This window comes from Callorhinus ursinus, unplaced genomic scaffold, assembly GCF_003265705.2.
Source record: "Callorhinus ursinus isolate GAN/ISIS: 27379988/994484 unplaced genomic scaffold, GSC_fseal_2.0 scaffold2, whole genome shotgun sequence".
Classification (NCBI taxonomy): domain Eukaryota; kingdom Metazoa; phylum Chordata; class Mammalia; order Carnivora; family Otariidae; genus Callorhinus; species Callorhinus ursinus.
Window position 1 is genome coordinate 36,634,596 of NW_027397064.1, and position 22,689 is coordinate 36,657,284.

Sequence of the window (22,689 nt, forward strand, 5' to 3'; positions counted from 1 at the left end):
GCAGTTACCAGAGCTTATAAATTTCAAGGTGCTTGATTGCTTGGTTATAATTCCAGTAGGAGGAACAAAACGTCTGCAATGATTTTTACAGTTTTTATTTTTTTTAAGTAGGCTCTATGCCCAATGTGGGGCTCCAACACAACCCCAAGATCAAGAGTTTCATGCTCTATCAACTGAGCCAGCCAGCGCCCCCTGCAATGATTTTTTTTAATATGCTGTAGATGGCAGTATATTTCTATAAACTCAGAAGTACACTTCATCATTTCATTGTCTTAATACAGTTATGCCAGCTTTTAACATTTTCCTCCAAAAAGCTTAAATTTTTTATTTGGATAGAAAAACGTCAGTATCCTCTATGTTTTGGCAATCACATCCAAAACTCTGTCCCTTTGCATGCTGTCAGCATGGAAAGGACAGCTGGAGCCCCAAGGTGTGTTTCTCATTGCCCATTTTTCTCCCTTGACCAAAAAAAAGTGTCTGGAAGATATCAGGGTAACCTCTTCATGCTAAAAGTTTCTAACGATACCTGAAGTTCGTACCCGACATTTACCCTGTTGCAGGCTCAAAGTAAGCAACCTTAGAATTAGAATTAGCAGGACCGCTTGACATTTTAGGAAAGAAAGTCAGGTGTTTATGTTCAGCAAAAGGAGTTCAAACATGAAGGGAGGAAAGTCAAGAAACAGGTTCCTCTTGCTTAGTGACCCACAGCTGCCTACAACAGGACAGGTGGAAGTCAGTTCTGATGCCACAGGTTCTAGGATGTCAGATCCCTCCTTCTCAAGCTCGTATTGTAACAAAAGAAGTAGTGTTTCTCATCGAAGCTTACCTACATACCTATAGACTGATGAAAGAAGTATTGTAATAACTTGCTTTACAGAATTAGGTCTATCTTGTTTGGACAGAGACGCGGGGTAAGTTTATGGTGTGAGTGAGGCTGATACGCCTCTTCTCCATCTCAGGTGCTTCTGTTTGCTGACCAAAGGGAGAGAAAGGTAGTGGCTCTGACCACAAGAGGGAGGATGCTATTCACAGAACCCTCCAGCCGCATGAAAGCTTGCAGTTGGGAGCATCGAGATCACCTCCTCATCAGGCCGGGGGAGGCTGCAAAGCCGAGAGAGAGCCGCAGTGAGCCCTACAAAGAGGGCCCTTTGATCTGAGGGTCACAGCATAGAAGAGGCTGGAAAGCACTACCTCTGAGTCACTCTCCAGGCGTAGATTAAAGCCAGCTTTGGGGTGAGTCAAGAACAGTTCACATTGACTCTATTTCCAGGAGATGACCAAAACCTAAAAGTATCCTGATCACTTCAGCGGTGTTAAATAACAGGATGGGTTTTTGTCTCTTCTTTTCCCTTCCTCTCCCCGCTGTTTTTCTAGAGGGTCTCTAGTAAGCCTAAGAGACCAGGTTAGCTTGTAACTGAGTTGAAGGTTTGCTGGGTCAGTCACTATTGACAACGTAAAGGTCTGTTTGTCTTGTAGGTGATTCATGTGAAAAGACCTCAAGTTTGCCTCCTAGCATGCATAAGACTTGTAGGATCTGATTTAACCCTCTCAGGTGAAAAGGAGTTCTGTGCGTGCCTCTCTGCATGGAGTCAGAATCACTGGATTGTAGGGCACCAGCACCTTAACAGGTGAACCAAGCTGCTCTCCCAGATGGTTTTACCAATTACGCGAGGATACCTGTTTCCCTGTGCCCCATTCAAACGTTTTTCCCCAGTTGGGAGGTGGAGAATGGTTGGTGCATTTGTATACTGGTAACATTGAAACCTATTTTCTCACATGCTTATAGATCTTTTGGAGTTTTTCCTTCTTTGAATTGCTTTTGTTATATCCTTTGCCCATATTAAAAGATACTGGGTCCTATTATTGAATTGTAGGCACTCTATTTAATCTGGAATTAAGTCTTTGTCGCTTTTTTCACTTTATTTTATGGTGTCTTTTTGTAAAACTCAATTTTCTTTTCTTTCTTGGCCAATATGAAACTTCAACAAAGTTTAGGAAAGTAAGGAGGATCCTGAAAAAGCCGGCGGAGTTCTTAGGAAGATCCCAGGAGAAGGCAGACTGTCTGCATCCCCATTGGGGACAAAGAGTAGGACCTTTGAGACAGTCTGGGTGGGAAAGCTAACAAGTCCTGGGAGCAGAGAAGCAGCTGAAGAAGTATGGCTGTACTTCCCATACACTCAGAGGCAGAGGTGGATTTTGAAGGGTTTACAAGGCTCTCCTTTGAGACGCTGTAAGAACTGAGAATACGGAGAGGCTACCTGGGCCGTGTGCTTGACTGCCTAAGGGCTTCATAGCAAATTTTTGACTTTGCCGCACAACGCAAGCGATTCTAGTTTCATCACAAAGCCAGAAGTCTTCTGCAGGAGAGTCAAGGAGTTACGTGTTGTTCAAGGCAGTGGAGGTTGGCAGGGGTCAAGTAAGTACTGGCAGCTGTGGGTCAACTTGAGGTCTCTCGAGAGGCAAGAGAAACTCCTGAGATTGTTCATTTAAAAAAAAAATGTATTATTTCAGGGGTGCCTGGCTGGCTCAATTGGTAGAGCATGCAGCTCAGTCTCGGGGTTGTGAGTTCGAGCACCACACTGGGTGTAGAGATTGCTTAAAAGTAAAATCTTTAAAAATTACATGTATATTATTTCAGATACGGAGCTTCGATCGTTAGTGCTTCTTGTGTCCTGTTTATGTAATCTTTGCTTACCTCCAAATCGAATTGGTGTTCTCCTATGTGTTTTGGTTTTTAATTCAATTCATTAGAACCAAAAAAAAACCCAAAACAGTTTTACTAATTTTGCCCGCTGTCCACCTACTGCCTCTGGCAACCACAAATCTGTTCTCTAGGAGTCTGTTTCTTTGTTCTGTTTTTTAGATTCCATGTGTAAGAGAAATCATATAGTGCTTATCTTTTTCTGACTTATTTCACTTAGCATAATGCCATCAAGGTCTTGTTCTTTTTGATGGCTGAATGTTATTCCTGTGTGTGTATATGTGTGTGCGTACACACACACACATACACATATCGTATATCACATTGTCTTTATCCATGTATTGATGGACACTTAGGTTGTTTCCATATCTTGGCTAGTGTAAATAATGCCTCAATAAATATAGGGGTGTATATGTTTTCAAATTAGTGTTTTTGTTTTCTTTAGGTAAATACGCAGAAGTGGAATTGCTGGATCATATGGTAGGTCTATTTTTAATTTTTTTGAGAAACCTCCATACTATTTTCCATAGTGGCTGTACCAGTTTGCATTCCCACCAACAGTGCATAAGGGTTCCCCTTTCTCCACATCCTTGCCAACACTCATTTCTTTTTTATTCCAGTCATCTGACAGGTGTGATAGCCCATGGCGGTTTTGATTTACATTTCCCTGATGATTAGTGGGATGTTGAGCATTTTTTCATTTACCTGTTGGCAACCTACCTGTCTGTCTTCTTTGGAAAAATGTCTATGAAGAGCTTCTGCCCATTTTTAATGGAATTTTTTTTGCTTTTGTTTTTTTACTATTGAGTTCTCAGTTCTTTTTATATTTTGGATATCAACCCCTTCTCAGATATATGATTTGCAAACATTCTGTAGGTCACCTTTTCATTCTGTTGGTTTCTTTTGCTGTACAGAAGCTTTTTTTGTTTTTTCTTCTTTTTGAGAGAGTGTGCAAGCAGGGGGGAGGGGAGGGGCAGAGGGAGAGGAGAGAGAGAATCTTAAGCAGACTCCCTGCTGAGCACGGAGCCTGACACAGGGCTCAATGCCCAGAACCTGAGATCATGACCAGAGCTGAAATCAAGAGTCTGACGCTTAACCGACTGAGCCACCCAGGCGCCCCTGTACAGAAGATTTTTAGTTTGATGTAGTCCCACTTGTTTACTTGTGCTTTCGTTGCCTTTGCTTTTTTTTAAATTTTTTTTTAAAGATTTTATTTATTTATTTGAGATAGGAGAGAATGAGAGATAGAGAGCACGAGAGGGAAGAGAGTCAGAGGGAGAAACAGACTCCCTGCCGAGCAGGGAGCCCAATGCGGGACTCGATCCTGGGACTCCAGGATCATGACCTGAGCCGAAAGCAGTCGCTTAACCAACTGAGCCACCCAGGCGCCCTTTTTAAAATTTTTTTATTGTTATGTTAATCACCATACATTACATCATTAGTTTTTGATGTAGTGTTCCATGATTCATTGTTTGTGCATAACACCCAGTGCTCCACGCAGAATGTGCCCTCTTTAATACCCATCACCAGGCTAACCCATCCCCCCACCCCTCTCCCCTCTAGAACCCTCAGTTTGTTTTTCAGAGTCCATTGTCTCTCATGGTTTGTCTCCCCCTCTGACTTACTCCCCTTCATTCTTACCCTCCTGCTATCTTCTTCTTTTTCTTTTTTCTTAACATATGTTGCATTATTTGTTTCAGAAGTACAGATCTGTGATTCAACAGTCTTACACAATTCACAGTGCTCACCATAGCACATACCCTCCCCAATGTCCATCACCCAGCCACCCCATCCCTCCCACCCCCCACCACTCCAGCTACCCTCAGTTTGTTCCTGAGATTAAGAATTCCTCATATCAGTGAGGTCATATGATACATGTCTTTCTCTGATTGACTTATTTCACTCAGCATAACACCCTCCAGTTCCATCCACGTAATTGCAAATGGCAAGATCTCCTTCCTTTTGATGGCTGCATAATATTCCATTGTGTATATATACCACCTCTTTATCCATTCATCTGTCGATGGGCATCTTGGCTCTTTCCACAGTTTGGCTATTGTGGACATTGCTGCTATAAACATTGGGGTACACGTACCCCTTCGGGTCCCTACATTTGTATCTTTGTGGTAAATACCCAGTAGTGCAATTGCTGGATCGAACGGTAGCTCTAATTTCAACTGTTTGAGGAACCTCCATACTGTTTTCCAGAGTGGTTGCACCAGCTTGCATTCCCACCAACAGTGTAGGAGGGTTCCCCTTTCTCCACATCCCCGCCAACATCTGTCGTTCCCTGACTTGTTAATTTTAGCCATTCTGACGGGTGTGAGGTGGTATCTCATTGAGGTTTTGATTTGGATTTCCCTGATGCCGAGCGATGTTGAGCACTTTTTCATGTGCCTGTTTGTTGCCTTTGCTTTTAGTGTCAGATTAAAAAAAAATCATCACCAGAGACTGATGTCAAGGAACTTACCCCCCATGTTTTCTTCTAGAAGTTTTATGGTTTCAGGTCTTACATTCCCGTCTTTAAATCCTATTAAGTCAATTTTTGTGTGTGGTGTAAAGTCCAGTTTCATTCTTTTGCATGTGGCCATTTAATTTTCCCTGCACTAGTTATTGAAGAGACTGTGTTTTCCCCATTGTACATTCTTGTCACTTCTCTTGTAAAATAATTAACCATATAGGTGCATGGATTCTGTATTCTGTTCCATTGATCTATATGTCTGTTTTTATGGCAACACCATACTATTTTAATTACTCTAGCTTTGTAATCTAGTTTGAAATCAGGGAGCATGATGCCTGTTTGTCGCTTCTTTTTCACTTTATTTTATGGTGTCTTTGTTCTTCTTTCTCAAGATTCTTTTGGCTATTTGAGGTCTTTTGTGGTTCCATGCAAATTTTAGGATTGTATGTCTATTTCTGTGAAAAATGACATTGGAATATTTTGAGAGGGATTGCACTGGGTCCATAGATTGCTTTGTGTACTATACATTTTAACAGTATTAATTCTTCTAATCTGTGGACATGGAATATCTTTCTATTTATTTGTGCCCTCTTCAATTTCTTTCATCAGCATCTTATGGTTTTTAGTATACAGGTCCTTCACCTCCTTGGTTAAGTTTATTCCTAAGTATTTTATTCTTTTTAATGCACTTGTAAATGGGATCATTTTCTTTTTTTTATTTTTTTTTAAGATTTTATTTATTTATTTGACAGAGAGATAGCACAAGTAGGCAGAGTGGCAGGCAGAGGGTGAGGGAGAAGCAGGCTCCCCGCTGAGCAGGGAGCTGGACGTGGGGCTTGATCCCAGGACCCCAGGATCATGACCTGAGCCGAAGGCAGCTGCCCAACCGACTGAGCCCCCCAGGCACACCATGGGATCATTGTCTTAATTTCTCTTCTTGATATTTATAGATTAATTTTTTTATCCAACTTTACTGAATTTGTTCATTAGTTCTAGCAGATTTCTAGTGGAATCTTTAGAGTTTCTACATATAATAACATGTCATCTGCAAATAGTGAGTTTTACCCCTTCCTTTTCAATTTGGATGCCTTTTATTCCTTGCCTAATTGCTCTGGCTAGAACTTCTAATAATATGTTGATTAAAAGTGGCAAGAATAGATATTTAAGATATCTTAAATTAAGGAAAAGCTTTCAGCTTTTCACTGTTCAGTATGTTAGTTGTGGACTTGTCATATGTGGCCTTTATTATGTTGAGATGCATTCCTTCTATACCCTCTTTTTTGAGAGTTTTTAAAATCATAATTGAAAGTTGAATTTTCTCAAATTTTTTTTCTGCACGTATTGAGATGATCATAAGATTTTTATCCTTAATTTCTTAATGTGGTGTATCACACTGACTTATTTGCTGTTATTGAACCATCCTTGCATCCCTGGAATGAATTCCACTTAATCATGGAGTGTGATCTTTTTAATGTATTGTTGAATTCAGTTTGCTAATATTTTGTTGAGGATTTTTGCATCTTTGTTCAGCAGGGATACTGGCTTGTAATTTTCTGGTGGCATCCTTGTCTGGTTTTGGTATCAGAGTAATGCTGGCGCTACAAAATGAGTTTGGAAGAGTTCCTTCCTCTTCTGTTTTTTTGGAAGAGTTTAAGAAGGATTAGTATTAATTTCTTGAATGTTTGGTAGAATTCACCAGTGATACCATCTGATCCTGGACTTGTTTGTTGAAAGGCATTCAATTGCTGATTCAATCTCCTTACTAGTATTGGTCTACTCAGATTTTTGTTTCTTTATGATTTAGGCTTGGTAGGTTATATGTTGGAATTTATTCATTTCTTCTAGTTTGTCTAATTTTTGGCATATAATTGTTCATAGTAGCTTCCTAGGATCCTGTGTATTTGTGGTATCAGCTCCTCTTTCATTTCTGAAATTATTTTTTTAAGTCTTTATCTTTTCAAAGAACCAGCTCTTTCATTGATCTTTTACATTGGTCCTTTTTAAAATCTGTTTCATTTATTTTTGCTCTGATCTTTGTTATATTTTCTTCCTTCTATGAACTTTGGGTTTGGTTTGTTCTCCTTTTTCTAGCTTTTTAAAAATTAATTAAAATATTTTTTATTATGTTCACTTAGCCAACATATAGTACATCATTAGTTTCTGATGTAGTGTTCAACAGTTCATTGGTTGTGTATAACACCCAGGGCTCATCACCACACGTGCCCTCCTTAATACCCATCACCTGGTTATCCCATCCCCCCAACCCCCTCCCTTCTGTAACCCTCAGTTTGGTTTCCAGAATCCAGAGTCTCTCATGGTTTGTCTCCCTCTCTGATTTCTTCCCATTCAGTTTTCCCTCCCTTCCCCTGTGGTCCTCCACTCTATTCCTTATGTTCCACATATGAGTGAAACCATATGATAATTGTCTTTCTCTGCTTGACTTATTTCACTTAGCATAATCCCCTCCAGTTCTGTCCATGTCAATGCAAATGAGCTAGAAAAAGCTCTTTGAGTTATAATGTTCTTTTGAGATTTTGTTTCATGAGGTAAGCATTTGTTGTGAACTTCCTTTTTAGAACTGCTTTCGCTGCATCCCATAAATTTTGGTGTGTTATATTCATTTTTCTCAAGGTATTTTATTTCTATTGATTTCTATGTTGACTCATTGGTTATTCTATAACATGTTGACTAACCTCCACATATTTGTGAATTTTCCAGTTTCCTTCTTGTAATGACTTCTAGTGTCATACTATTTGGTGGAAAAGCTGCTTGATATGGTATTAATCCTCTTAAGTAAATTAAGACCTGTTTTGTGGTCTATTCTGGAGAATGTTCCATGTGCACTTTAGAAAAATGTGTATTCTTTTTTTTTTTGGATGGAATGTTCTGTAAATATCAAGTTCATTTCATCTAATGTGTCATTTGAGGCCAATATTTACTGACTGATTATCTGATATCCATTGATGTTAGTGGGATATTAAAATCCCCTACTATTATTGTACTGTTGTCCATTCCTTTTGGTCTCAATATTTTTTTTAAAGATTTTATTTATTTGACAGCACAAGCAGGGGAAGCAGCAGAAGGAGCGGAAGAAGCAGGCTCCCATGCTGAGCACAAGCCTGACACTGGGCTCAATCCCAGGACCCTGGATTATGACCTGAGCCAAAGGCAGATGCTTAACCAGCGGAGCCACCCAGATGCCCCTGGCTCTTAATATTTGCTTTATATATTTAGTGCTCCTATATGAGGTACATAAATATTTCCACATTATATCTTTTTTGTGGGGGGAGCTTGACCCCTTATTTTATAATGCTTTTGTCTATTACAGTCTTTGTTTTAAAGTCTCTTTTGTCCAATACAAGTATAGCTACCACAACTTTCTTTTGGCTTCCATTTACATGGACTTTTCCCATCCCCTCACTTTGTGTGTTCTTACAGCTGAAGTATCTTGTAGGCAGCATGTAGATGGGTCTTGTTTGTTTGTTTAATTCAGCTGCTCTTTTTTTTACTGGAGAATTTAGTCCATTTACATTTAAAGTAATTATTGATAGGTACGTTTTTATTTCCATTTTTGTTTTCTGGCTGTTGTGTAGTTCCTCCCTGTTCCTTTTTCTTCTCTTGCTTTCTTCCTTTGTGGTTTGATGACTTTCTTTAGTGGTATACTTAGATTCCTTTTTCTCATTATCTACCTGATGTTTTTGTTTTGTGGTTACTATGAGGCTTACATATATATTTATGACGGCCTATTTTAAGTTGATAAGTTTGAACTCATTCTAAAGCTCTACATTTTTATCCACCCCCCCACTGCATTTTATGGTTTTGATATCATATTTTATGTTTTTATCCTTTACATCACTCAACTAATTATTGTAAGTTTAGTTTATTTTTACTACTTTCTTTTAATTTTCATATTAGCTTTATAAGTGATTACTACCTTTACTGTGTGTGTGTGTGTGTGTATGTAGACAGACAGATAGATATAGTAACTTTTTTTAAGTAGGCTCCATGACCAGTGTGGAGCCCAATGTGTGGCTTGAATTCATGACCCTGAGACCTGAGCTGAGATCAAGAGGTGGAGCTTAACCGACTGAGCCACCCAAGCACACCCACCTTTAACTTTACCAGTGTGAATTACACTTTCATATGTTTTCTTGTTACTAATTAGCACCTTTTTTTCAACTTAAAGTGGTGTGACATATCTTATAAGGCTAATTTAGTGGTGAATTCCTTTAGTTTTGCTTGTCTGTGAAAGTTTATCTTTCCTTCAATTCTGATTAACTTTGCCAGGTAGAGTATTCTTGGTTAGAAATTTTTTTCTTTTTTAGCACTTTGAATATATTGTGGCACTCCCTTCTGGCCTGCAAAATTTCTTCTAAAAACTCCGATAGTTTTATGGGGATTCCCTTGTATGTAACAACTTGTTTTTCTCTTGCTTTTAAGATTCTCTCCTTTAACTTTTGACATTTTAATTGTAATGTGTCTCAGGGTGGGTCTCTTTGGGTTCATCTTATTTGGAACTCTCTGGTCTTCTGGATCTTAATGTCTATTTTCTTCCTCAGGTTAGGAAGTTTTCAGCCATTATTTCTCCAAATAAGTTTCCTGCCATTTTCTCTTTCTCTCTTCTCCTTCTGGAACCTCTATAATGTGAGTGTTAGTATGTTTGATGTTGTCCCTAAGTCCCTTAAAACTATCTTTACTTTTTTTCTTTTTTTTTTTCTTTTTGTTGCTCTGATGGGGTGAGTTGTACTGCCCTGTCTTAGAGTTCACTAATCCTTTATTTTTTCTGCCCATGTAGTCTGCTATTGAACACTTTTACTGTATATGTCAGTACAGTTATTGTATTCTTTTGCCCTGTGACTTCTCTTTGGTATTTTCTTACATTTTCTCTTTTTTAAGTTTTCACTGTTCATTCTTTTCCCAGTTTTGGTGAGCATCTTTATGATCACTCCTTTGAACTCTTAATAAGGTTACTTATCACTGTATTAACTTTTTATTGCTTCTACCACACACTTGAGGGTTTAAAATAATACAAATTTCAATGCAAACCCGGGCTTCCTGGCTGGCTCAGTTGGTGGAGCGTGCAAACTCTTCATCTTGGGGTTGTGAGTTAAAGCCCTATGTTGGGTATAGAGCTTACTTTAAAAAATGAAAAATAAGAAAATTAAAAAAATACAAACTTACTATCTCACAGTTTCTGTGGGTCAGGAATCCAGAGTGGGGCTAAAATCTCAGGGTTTCCCAGGCTGAAATCATGGGGTTGGCAGAACTGGGCTCCTTTCTGAAGGACTGGGGTAAGAATCTACTTTAAAGCTTATTCTGGTTGTTAGCAGAACTCAGTTGCTGGCAGTTTTAGGACTGAGGTCTCCATTTCCTTGCTGGCTTTTAGACAGGGGTTGCTCTCAGCTTCTAGGTGCACCTGCATTCCTTGCTTTGCAGCCTTCTCCATCTTCAACCCAACAGGAGAACACAAAATCTTCTTGTGCTTCAAATCTCGGACTTACCCTTCTGCAACCAGTTGGAGAAAATGGCTTTTAAAGGATTTCTGCGATTAGGTCCATCTATGGGATACTCTGTCCTTCAAGTCAACTGTGACATGTAATCTAATCATGAGCATGAAATTCATCATTTTCACCATCTAAGAGATGATGTAGGCATGTCTTCTAGAAGGTGGGAAATCTTAGGCCCTATTGTAGAATTCAGCTGACCCCATTGCTCCACTGTCACTTTGCTTAGTGCATTGGTTTATAAACGTGATGCCAGTTTCTTTTGCCTTTGTAAATTATTTGATCTTTTTACCTGTAGACTTTGACAATATTTTATCTTTGAAATCTAGTAGTTTTATTAGAGTATGTCATGAAGTTGATTTTTTTTTTCAGTTTCCTGGTGAGTTCTTTCAATATGTAGATTCAGATATATTTTTTTCTATTTTCTATGTTCTTGGGCCGTAATTTTATTTTTATTTTTATTTTTATTTTAGAGGTTGGGGAAGGGCAAAAGGAAAGGGAGAGAATCTTAAGCAGGCTCCACACCCAGCACAGAGCCTGACATGGGGCTGGATCTCACAACCCTGAGGTCATGACCTAAGCTGAAATCAAGAGTTGGACACTTACCTGACTGAGCCACCCAGGTGCCCCTGGGCTGTAGTTTTAAATATTACTTCTGATCTACTGTTTTTTCTTCAGGCACCCCAATAACACAAATATTATTCCTTCTTTGCCCATCTTCCATTCCATTACTTTTTCTCTGAACTTTATTTATTTATTTTTTTTTAGATTTTATTATTATTTTTAAGTATTCTTAACACCCAACATGGGGCTCAAACTCACAACCACAAGATCAAGAGTTACACACTCCACTGACTGAGGCAGTGAAGCACCCCTGACCTTTCTTACTTCTTAATGCCATTTTCATTTCCTTGTTTTCCTGCCTTTCTTCAGTGACTCTTACTTTGATCTGAATCAGTTCTCCCTTGGGCATCTTGTAACTTATTCCTCATTTCTGAGATAATTTTATCTTTTCCATTGTCTTAAGTGCAAACAAGTCTTTTTATTTCTCTGATTTTTGTCCATTTCTGTCCTTAGTTTAAAATTTGTTTCACAGTGGTTCACCTATCCTGAAAAGTTCATCTGAAATACAGTTTGTTTCGATTGTTAACTTTGGAGTTTCTCCTCCTTTATGAGGGTTTTTATTACGGGCAATTTTCCTCCGTTAATATGGAAGGAATTTCATTCCTGACTTTCTGCAGGACTCTTAAGGACTTAAATTTCCTCTTGTTCATGTGTATGGTATTGGGTTGTTTTGCAATATTTCTAATTTATTGAGTCCTTATTTGGCCATATAGCAAAGTCCAGGTGCTTTTCAGGGTGTTTCTTGTGTTTTGGTTAGGGGGTTTTTGTGTTGTGGGGTTGAGAGTCCTTCAATTTTTTGTTTCTTTTTCTTTTTTTTAACTGACCCTAAAACTTCATTTTCCTGTGTTCTTAACAGTCCAATTACCAATGGGGGCTTCTCCCTTTTGCCTTTTTCTCCTCCTCCAGCAGACATGCATTTTGCAGAATGCCACTTGAAATCACACCTTTAAATCCTGTGTACCTGGAAGTTCCTTTCCTGTAGTTCATCCTCTGATCTGCCTGGACACTTTCTTCAGTACTCCCAGGTTCTGGGGGCATTTAGTCCTTGTGGCAGCAGTGTCAGATCCACCTTAGATCCCTTCACTAGCTTCCTTTTTTCTACCTTGATCTGCCTTTGTCTGCTCTAAACCTTGTAGTGAGGCGGGGCCGAAGTGTGAGTGTGCACACACTGGGATTTGCTGATTTTTCTTTTACTTACTTTTAACGATTTGACATTGTCTGCAAGTTATACTAAGTGTGGTTTTATGTAGAATTCACTTTTCCTTTGTTTCCTATTGCTTGTGAAGGAAATAGGAGGGGTAGGTAGCTAAGCAGCTGCCTCAAACTCTCTAGGTTATTAAAGAACCGGTTTTAAAAGCCCAGGAAGAACTTGACAGCCTGTGGCTATCTCCTAGAAATGCTTTGGAGGAAACGGAGTGTCAATATGAAAGGAACCTAGCACCTACTCAGAGCTCTGGGGCTGTGTTAATGAAGTTCAGTAGTGACCACGTTGGTTTATTTTCTCTGCTTACAATCTTTTGACGGTTGTGATAGACATCTGTGGTTTTGATCTGACTTACCTCCATTTCCCCTTCTAGGAACATCACTGAGATTTCCTTTGGGGAACTATTCTTAGTTCCAGTTGGATACATCTCTTTATGACAAAAGATGGTAATAAAAGATGAATTTGAAAATGTGCAATAATTATAGAAGTTTGAGAGGAAATGAACATATTTGCTTTGGTTTACTAAAACCACTCTAAAAAATGAGAACTTACAGCAATTTTGAATCCTTTCCTGAGTCTCAACCTGTATCTGATACTTTGGGATCACTGGTCAGAATCCAGATTGATTCTTCCTAGATTTTCATAAATCTTTTTGTACTAACATGAAAAGCTGGGTAGGTGTTAAAACAGCATACTACCATTGCCTAGCCCTTAATTCAGTAGCCACAGCTTAGTCTCCTTGCTTCAGAACTACAGTTGTCAAAAAAATTAGTCAAAGCATCTTCAGATCTTGTATCAGAATCCCCTGAAGCCTGTTACCACATGTGGTTAAGTCTCTACTGCTAAAGCAAACCACCCACCATTTAATAGTTATGAATTATTTTCAATCTTCTGTTACCATCCATTGTTGTAATATTCCTTGAACATATAGCTACAGTAACTGTTTTAGTGTCTTTGTCACTCCTGACATCTATGTTAGTTCTGGGTCAAATTATCCTGCTTCTTTGTATGTCTGATAATTTTGGATTGAATACCACAAATTTTTTTTTTTTTTTTTTACCTTCATGGGCGCCATATATTTTTATATTCCTCTAAATATTCTTAAGCTCTGTTTTGGAATGCAGTTACTTAGAAATGGGTCATTTGGGGTCTTGCTTTTAAGGTTCGTTCGGTAGGAGCAGTGTTCACTGTAGGCCTAACTCATCTCTACATCTGAGACCAATACTCTTTAGTATACTCCCCTCAGTGTCCTGGAAAGCATGAGGTTTCTGATTCTGGCTGGTGGGAACTGGTACTGTGTGTGGTGCGTGCTGTTAACTCAGGCCCTTTTGGATGATTCTTTCTCCAGCCTCGGGTGGTTTCCTCCCATGCATGTATTTGGCTGAATACTCAGAGGAACTTCGGGACCTCTCTGAAGTTCTCCCTCCGTGCAGCTCTGTCCTCTCTGGGACTTGGTCCTGGACTCCAGCAGTCATGTCTCCCTGGGCTCTGGCTCCTTAATTTGGGGAGTCCCTGTTGATTTCCCCTCCTTGCGATGCAGCATGAACACTCTGAAGGCTGTAAGCTGGGGCAATAGTAGGGTTTACCTCGTTTGTGCCCTCTCTCTCAGGGATCACTTTTGTTGATGTCTGGTGTCTTAAAAACCACTGTTTGACATTTTGTTTTTTGGTTGTTTCTGATGAAAGTAGAGGCCCACAGTGGAAGCTAGTGTACTATACAATAGACACGTGCAAAGGTACTATAGAAACACTGGTGCAAATTCATCGCTCTAAACAGGCAGTTCTCACTATAAGCTTTACTAGAACTGATCACGGACCCAACTCTCTAATTCACTTCTCTCAAGCTAATGTTTGTTTAGTATACCAACCTAAAAAATGATAAAAAGGTATGTTACACTGACTTTAATAATGATACTCTTTGAAGACCATACACAAGTGAAGAAAAATGTCTTTGTTCTGGATGAAGATAAACATATTCTTGGCCAGTAACAGTCAATGTCATGACAACACTCAGAAACAATCCATTAAGGGTGGTCATCTCTCCCATGCAGTAACTGGGATCTTTTTTGCTATAAAGAATTCAGGACTAAAGTCAACTCTTTTGTGGGGCTCTTGGTTAAACTATTTCAACACTGACTCCCTGATACCCTCAACTGACTTTATCTTAGATCTTATGAAGAGTCCAAAGGGATAGAGCCTGTGGGAGTTAGACAACTTGAGGCAGCTTTTACCAGTCTGCCAATCAGTGTAGCCTTACCTCTGAAAGCCCGACAACAGGAATGGACACACTCCAATAACCTTGGTCCTGAAAGCCAATTAATAGGTTCACCCCCATTAACTACACTTCTACAAAGGCCTCATAAGCCTCTGAAAGTCTTGAAATCCTTGAACTCCTTGCGTCCCCAACACCCTGTAGACGATCAGCAGTCTGCTCAGCTCAGGGAGGACTCTGCCTGACCAACACAGCTCTTCCTTACCAGAGAGCATTAAACTCAGCTTTGTCTCTTTATATAAGATAAAGAGTGGTGGGCTCTTCAACCTCTGAGAGTCATCTTATTTTTTATATTCTCTCCAGTTTCACAATTGCTTACTTGATTTAGGTCCTGATAGTATCAGTAGCTGCCATGGCTTGAGCATCAATTAAGCTAGTTATTATGGTAATCCAGACAATGTATATACTCTACCACTCAGTATCTGAAATTAAAAATCTGAATTTATTGCTTACTATAGTAAGGAAAAGCATGTAGCTTTTGTGTCTGATAGTTTCTTCCAATTCCTCAACATCTCTCTTGACCAATGTATGGTCAAGCATAGTTTCCTGGAGCAGAGCAGACTGCTTTACAGAATAATTTGCTTTGTAAATGTCCAAGGAAGCTGTAAATACAATCTCTTATATAAGAATAGATAGATATGGGGGGGTGCCTGGCTGGCTCAGTCGGTAGAGCATGCCACTCTTGACCTCAGGGTGGTGAGTTCAAGCCCCACACTGGGGGTAGAACTTACTTAAAACAAGCAATAAAATACAGAATAGAGATAGCATCTTACTAAAGATGTGCTGGTAATTTACCTAGCACAAAAGATATACATTTGTATGATTGTGGAAGAGTTTTACCATTTTCCAGGTGATTCCAGTTCCAGGGATTATCTACTGGATGTTAGGATATTTTGTTTCAATGAAATGCCCTCGTTTATCATTTGGTTGCCATATCATCTAGCACCTTACTAAGTACTTTTTGATAAAATGTACTTAGAAAAATAGCCAAGTATCATGCAACAGCATCACCTATCATACAACAAATTAATATAAATTTATTGGGTGGAAAATGGGGAAAAGGACAAAAAAGATGGGGTGGTTCTCTAGTGATATCACCAAGCTCATAAAACGATAAACTCAAGTCCAAAATCTTCAGCCCACGTCAAAGACTTCATGTTCTGATGATGGTGGACAAGGCCAGCCCTGGTCGCCGGGCTCAGGAAATCATGGCTGTGTAGCTCTAAAGGAAGAAGCGCCTCTGTCAAGGACATCACTTTCTCTCTCGTTCAGAATGACACTTCTTGGGCATAAGTTTAAGATTCTGTTTATTCTCCCATCGATGTAGAGCAGACTGGCTGGATGCAACATTGTGCTGGTTACCTTGGTCCTGTTGGAGAGAAAACAGACCTAACAGTGTTCAAAACTACCTGCAGAGCTGAGGACCTATTTTGGCTTTATGAATATAATCTATTCATCAAGGTGAGTGGTTCTAATCCAGACAGTTTGGGAGATGTGCAACTTTTAAGGAAGAAACTTAGTTTGTTTTCCTTGCAGTTTAAAGAAGTCTAAAGATTAGTGGGGAGAGGAGCTGGATGAAGAGAGAACTTCTGCAATGAGAAAATGAGAAGGAACAAATCTAAAATTGCTGAAGACAGCCATGTCTAAATACCCTACCTCTTCCAGCCACCTATCTTCTTGGGGAAGCCTCTGCAACCGGTTTTTGGTCAGCTCAAGTTGGAGGCCATCAAACCTGCACTTAAACCAGCGATGAGCTTCTTCCAGGTTAGCTGTTATCTGGACATATAAGTGTTATCAGTAAAAATCACAACAAAGAAAGTTATGTTTTGTGTATTGTAGAGACTTTTTGACCCAGATGTTAAAAGACCCAAATTCTGAGTGCAAGATCCTTGCAACCTTTTGCATAACACAACTCCCATAGACGGGAGCGATTTCTGAATGCAGAGCTGAATGCATGCAAGCCTGCTGCTTTCAGGCATTTATTCATATTTCCTGGCTGTGAATGGAAGTGAGAGGACCCAGGAGGAAAATAAGAAAGAAAAAGACAAGATGGCGTTGCGAACAAATATGGTAGTTCAAGCCGTAGTGTGAATTTTTGAGTTCTGTTCTCTAAGACTAAATAGTTCTCCAAAGTCCCTACACTAGATCTTTCTTTTCGGCTTTATGAAAGTAAAGAAATTGAATTAGCAAAAGACTGGACTAGCTTAGTGTAAATGGCATTCTCTTTATTTCCTTTATCCTCAAAATATTGTATACTTTAGCTCCCAAGCACAAACTTCCAAATTACCTTTGTTAGACTTACATGGTCCTTCTAGTAGTCTGCCTTTGAAGATGACCTGAAATCAGTATTCATTTAACAACTATTTACAGAGTGCCTATATGTGCCTGGCACTTTTGTATGTATTTGGTATACTTCAGTATTTTAAGGTAAAGCTGACATGCTTTTAGGTTATATAAAGGTTGCTTCAAAACAGCTCCAGAACATATCCTCTAGAATAAAAAGTAAAATGATTGTTTTCCCCAGGTGATTATTTGTTTCATGGACAGCATTTTCATTTTTTTGATTCTGAAGTCAGGTACTTCTCTCTTGCCTGGGAGAAGGCAAGTTCCATGAAAGCAGGGGCGTCCTCAGGCTTGGTTCATCCAGCGTCCCATCACCCAGCCCAGCGCCCACCATAGGATAGGTCCACAGTCAATATGTGCGACTAAGTATTTGTCCCAGATCAGCCAGGTCCTTGTGTGGGTACAAAATAGTGAGGTAAGAAAATAAAGCTCCCCTTGGCATTTAACCTCTAGAAAGCTACAAAGCTCATGTACTGTCCAGGGCTGTTTGTATATCCTAATGCCAGGGATACTCTCACCCCCTCCCCGCCGCCGCTGTCAAGCCCAACCCCACCTTTCTCCAGCACTCTTAACCAGGGGTGGAGGGAAAGATGCTTGAAATGGCCCTGTACATCATGTCTCCTCTTGTGAATGAGAAGGGAGGTACTACTTATTGAGACGTACTCTGAGTCATCTAACAGCATAACAGCTTAGTAAGTCTTACCATCCCGACTTTCTGGGATGTGGTAACCGATGAGTTAATGTAAATATAACTTCCTCAAGGGCACAGCAAGTGTCACAGCTGGTGTTCAAACTCGTGCGTGTCAGAGTCCATATTCCTTTTAATACACCATTCTGATAGTCCTATTGTCCTGTCATTTAATGGCTATAAAAAGGACAAATCATGACCAGCTAATGACATCATCACTATGATACCTTAAGAATCTCTTTTCTTATCTGGAAAATGAAGAGTGGTTGTGTCAGACAATGATTTCAAAGATCCTTTCCAGCTCTAAAAAATGTATGCTTTAAATACCTTCAAAAAGGCCAATTTAAGATTAGAGAAAGCAAATTCCCAAAAATTAAAAGGGCCTATGAGGGGTGCCTGGCTGCCTCAGTCAGAAGAGCAAGCAACTCTTAATCTCAGCGTTGTGAGTTTGAGCCCATGTTGGGTGGAGAGATTACTTCAGAAAAATAAAACTTAAAAAAAAAAGAGGGCCTACTTTACATTTCTAGTTATTGACTGAACAAAGAGCTTCCATTTTTATTAGTGATGTCAAGCAGTAATGCATTAAAATTTACACACATGCTGGTCTTCCTTATATTTAGGGGTAGAGACTTGGACTTGGTTTAGCCAGTATTTCAACATTCTTTTATTAGGACACAGAATCTCAATCTAAAAATTATTCTTCATAGTAGATATTAGGCTTAGTTAAGTTACTGGTTCTTGCCTGTTACACTCCTGACAACTATGTTAATGAAGGATTTTGCCTTGACTGTCTAAGTCTTTATGTCTGTGGCTTACCTGTTCGGATTCCACACTGGCTTCTTTCAGTTTATGCTCTGTTGCCTCTTTACATTTCTTTAGGTGTCTGATAGTTTCTTCCAATTCCTGAAAATGTGATACAAAGATTTTTACAAGTTCCCAATATACCATACGAAACAAGAAGCTTCCATATTGTAATAAATGGGCAACCAAATTATGAAAGTATGATGAGGTTATACTTTCCAACTTCAGGTGCTACCAAAATACAAGATAAAAACTATTACTCTCAGTAGTATACATAATGCATATAATCACAGATTTTGATTTTATGTATTCTCCTGAGGAGGAAGAGATTAACATCTCTTTCCAGAACTGAAGGAATACTTTTTCACAGGAGACACTGTCTGCTAGAAGGCAAGAGCTTGATGATCCCTTGAAGTCCCTATTCAGTGACAGAATGTTATGCTTTTCAGAAGGCTGGGTATAGCTGCAAGTCCTATCGCAGCAGCAGGGATAGCTGAGCTTCAGGGAAGGACCAAAGGCTATAAAGTTCCTGAAAGACAAGAAATTCAGTTCTGAAGTCTTAGGAACCAGTATTTTGCATATGTGAGCTTCAGTTGTTAAGAATGAATACTTTATAAATTGAAAATTGAGAACACGTGCCATATTCACAGCTATAGGCTTCTTCCTCTTGCAGGTTTATGTTTCTTCTTTAGAATCTAGAAAATCTAGGTGCTCTGATGCTGGGTTTCAGTACATGTCATTTGCTGCTCATCTCAGAGGACTCTGAGGAAGCCTCTCACCTGGCACCGGCTCTCCAGTTCCTGCCTTATTTTCCGCTCTGCCTCAAGTCGCAGCTCTTGCTGTTTGTTCCGTGCTGATGTCTCGTATTGGCTCCTGGCCAACAGGTGCATCTCCTTCTGTAAGTTAGTCATTTCGGATACGAACTTCTGGATACTCAGTGACTGGTGGGGCACAAAGAGGGAAGCAGTTGGTGAACCTGAGTCTGAGATTTTATGTGAATGGTAAACATGCAGTTTGTGAGAATCACCTACCTGTTCATAATTTTTTTTCTGATATTGATCCTTAATTAGCTCCATTTGCCTCAATTCTGTTTCTATTTGCTGAAAGTAAATGTGGAAATAACATAGAGAGATGATCAGTGGAAAAACTGGCTTGCTCTTTTTGCCTATAGGATGACAGAAAGAATCCCATATGAGACCCACAGTTAATAGCTCCTGCTGGGCCCTCCTTCCTGTCTGTCCCACTACCCTAAAAGAGCAAAGTCGTATGCAACCACTGGGGAAGAGGCAGTTGGGGAGCCAGAAGGTGACACGGCAGTTAATGAGAAACCACACATTTACACAGCAGTATCTCTGCTGGAAAAAGAGATAGTAACCCCCCCAGGCTCCTTGGCAATCTGCCCATACCCCAGGTATAGCTCTAATTCCCAGAGAACACAGCTGCTGTTAGGACTCTGGAACCATCTTCACCGGACCCCACCACCTGCCTGGATCCTCATCAGATACTAAAGAAGTAAGGGGAGACTTAGCATTTCTCATGCAACCTTCATCCTCTCTACATTCTGAGTGTTATTCGCCTTGGTCGACAAGTGGAGCTTAATTTGGGCCTTTTGATTCTTTATTTTCTCCTTGCTACTGTTCAGGATCTTCTCCAGCTCTGTCAGTTTCTGCCGCAGCTCTCGGTTGGTCCGGGTTACCTCCACTGATCGGAAGTTGGCTTCGTCAAGGGCTTTCTTCAGCTGTGGAACACAAAGGGAAAATTTGATCATTTTAAGCTTCCATTCTGGAAAAGAAGCTTATGATTAGGCCTGTCCCCGTATTTAGTTCTCTTTGGACCTTTCTTTTAAAGAGGAGGGTAAGCGAGGCAATAATGATGTCTCATTAAGAATTGTGGAGCAAAATTCTAAGTGGTTTTCATCCTTTTGTTTTAATTTTTAACACTAAACACAATCTTTCCTAGAACAGATAAACAATATATATTCATCATTTGCTTTTAAAGAGCATTGTTTGGAGTCCAACCTAAGTTCAGATCTCAGCTGTAGCACTTATTAGCCAAGTATGCAAATGACCTAGACTAAGGGTTCTAAGGGTTAAGGATTCTAGTCAATATGTGTAATTAAAGTTACTTCAAAATAATAACTATGAAAAGTAGTAAGGGAAGTAAAATGACTGACTGCTCCAGAATGAGAAAGAGAAAAAGACACAGGACAAAGTCTGAATGGATAAAAGAAAAGAGTTGGTTTGTGGAAAAGAAGTCTTGAGAAAGGAGTTTTATGTGTGGTCAAGGTGGCTGTTTTTAAAGAATGAATTTGGTGTAAAATTAGAATTTGGTTTTCTCTTCATTAAAGAGACAGAGCTTTCTTGGGCTATTGGTCTGTTCTTGATAGAGTCTCTGAAAGGTTTTTTTTTTTTTTTTTAATCTTTTGGGTAATCTCCCTGAAAAACAAAGATTTTACATCCTAGCAAAATAACTTACTGTGCATCATATTGTCTTTTATTACTTAACATTGAGAAGACTGGGTTTTCTTTTTTTTTTTTTTTAAGATTTTACTTATTTGAGAGAGAGAATGAGAGAGCGAGCGAGCACATGAGAGGGGGGAGGGTCAGAGGGAGAAGCAGACTCCCTGCTGAGCAGGGAGCCCGATGTGGGACTCGATCCCGGGACTCCAGGATCATGACCTGAGCCAAAGGCAGTCGCTTAACCAACTGAGCCACCCAGGCGCCCGAGAACACTGGGTTTTCTTAAGAGCTAACTTTTGTTCACAACTATATAACTTTCTGTATTTGCCTTTAAAACTTCTATTGTCACTTTGTTTAAATAATATTTCATAATAATTTGTGATCATAGTCAAATGTTCAAATGTTTTGACAACTTCCCCAAATCAAATTCTAAATGGAGTCTTTTTGATCTCAAAGTAACTTTGAGATTTCCCAGACAGTCCCTGAAAAATCTCAAAGGATTTGTGTCTCACCATGTAAAAGAGAAATGTTAAACTAACATGGGAAGCATTGTCAAATAAGTGATGATAAGCCTTATATTTGTACAATGTGTTATTAATATGTGTTCTAGCAATTGTAGGAAATTCCTAAAAATCTGATATGTTCTTTTATCAATCATAATTCCAGTTATTATCTTAAAATGGTGTATATCACAGATATAACCCAATATCCTTGTCAATTCTATTAGAGTGAACTCTCATCAGATCTTTAAACATGAGCATATTAAAGTCAGCTCTTGTTACATGTGGATACTTTTGCAAAAGGGAGATTCCTGGAAAGGACCCTACTAAGTATTCTTGAGCACTGACATCCCTGCCAAATTAGAAGGTATCAAACCTTTGGTGCACATTTCACAACTGAAGAAGGCTCCATCTGACATCCGGTCCTATGTAAATATGAGCTGTGGAGGCCTCAAAATCAAATTGACTAAGAAGAGAAGTAGCTGACATTGGGGTAGACTGTTTCCGCCTAAGATGTCAGATCAAGAATGTTTCTTTCCATTCTTCCTTTTCTCTATGACCGTCATTTTCCCAATTCTTACACCATGAAGGTCTTTAGGATTCTTTTGCCCACCTTTTGCCTTGCTCTGGCCTGCAAAAATGATGCCATTGCAAAGGGTGTAATCCAACCTTCAAACAACTGGTGGATTTGCCAGGATGTTGGTGATCCTGTAATTCTGCCCATCACACACTTCTCCCTGATTTCCAATGCTTCAGTTTCTCTGGACCAAACTCTTCCCCCTCCCCATTGTATCATACTCCCTACACCCAAGGGTCAATTTCTCTGCTTCTGGTTAAAAACTCTAAGCCTGGGGAATCTTGCATCCAGGTACTGTACAAAAAAGGGACATAGGCAAAGGGAACTGGAATAAAATTGGTGTGGTCTACAGACTTAAATTTTACTGGCCTCCACTGTTGTCACCTTTCCAGTCCTGAGCCACAGACTGAAAACAGTACTTACCAGGAGGCATTCATGATTCAAAATTAGCTTCCTTTGGCAGACCCCTAGTGCCTGGGCTAGCAGTATGTGCAAATGGGGCTACAATCAGAAACCTCTCCTTAACTCTTAAAGGTACTGCAGAATCTGCTGATAA

General features: G+C 39.6%; 1 protein-coding gene and 1 long non-coding RNA gene across 8 annotated transcripts in view; one reads left to right on the forward strand and one right to left on the reverse strand.

The window, feature by feature from the left end:
- The first annotated feature begins 849 nt into the window (after positions 1 to 849).
- LOC112840798 (uncharacterized) lies at positions 850 to 16,427 on the forward strand. Its single transcript, XR_012374797.1, has 5 exons — positions 850 to 1,233; positions 3,147 to 3,185; positions 8,222 to 8,410; positions 16,093 to 16,226; positions 16,302 to 16,427. It is a non-coding gene; the product is annotated as an uncharacterized lncRNA (long non-coding RNA).
- Positions 15,780 to 22,689, reverse strand: part of CCDC150 (coiled-coil domain containing 150) — a 77,557-nt gene continuing 70,647 nt past the window's right edge. For 6 of the 7 annotated variants that reach the window (XM_025894288.2, XM_025894281.2, XM_025894265.2 and 3 more), the window contains 6 exons: positions 20,141 to 20,335; positions 19,629 to 19,697; positions 19,377 to 19,538; positions 18,613 to 18,699; positions 16,422 to 16,541; positions 15,780 to 16,134 (listed from right to left, as the gene is read on the reverse strand). In XM_025894288.2, the coding sequence (XP_025750073.1) occupies positions 16,018 to 16,134; positions 16,422 to 16,541; positions 18,613 to 18,699; positions 19,377 to 19,538; positions 19,629 to 19,697; positions 20,141 to 20,335 (750 nt within the window). In that variant the 3' untranslated portion in view covers positions 15,780 to 16,017. The remainder of the gene's footprint in view (positions 16,135 to 16,421; positions 16,542 to 18,612; positions 18,700 to 19,376; positions 19,539 to 19,628; positions 19,698 to 20,140; positions 20,336 to 22,689) is intronic. The other variant, XM_073880884.1, reaches the window with a different exon arrangement.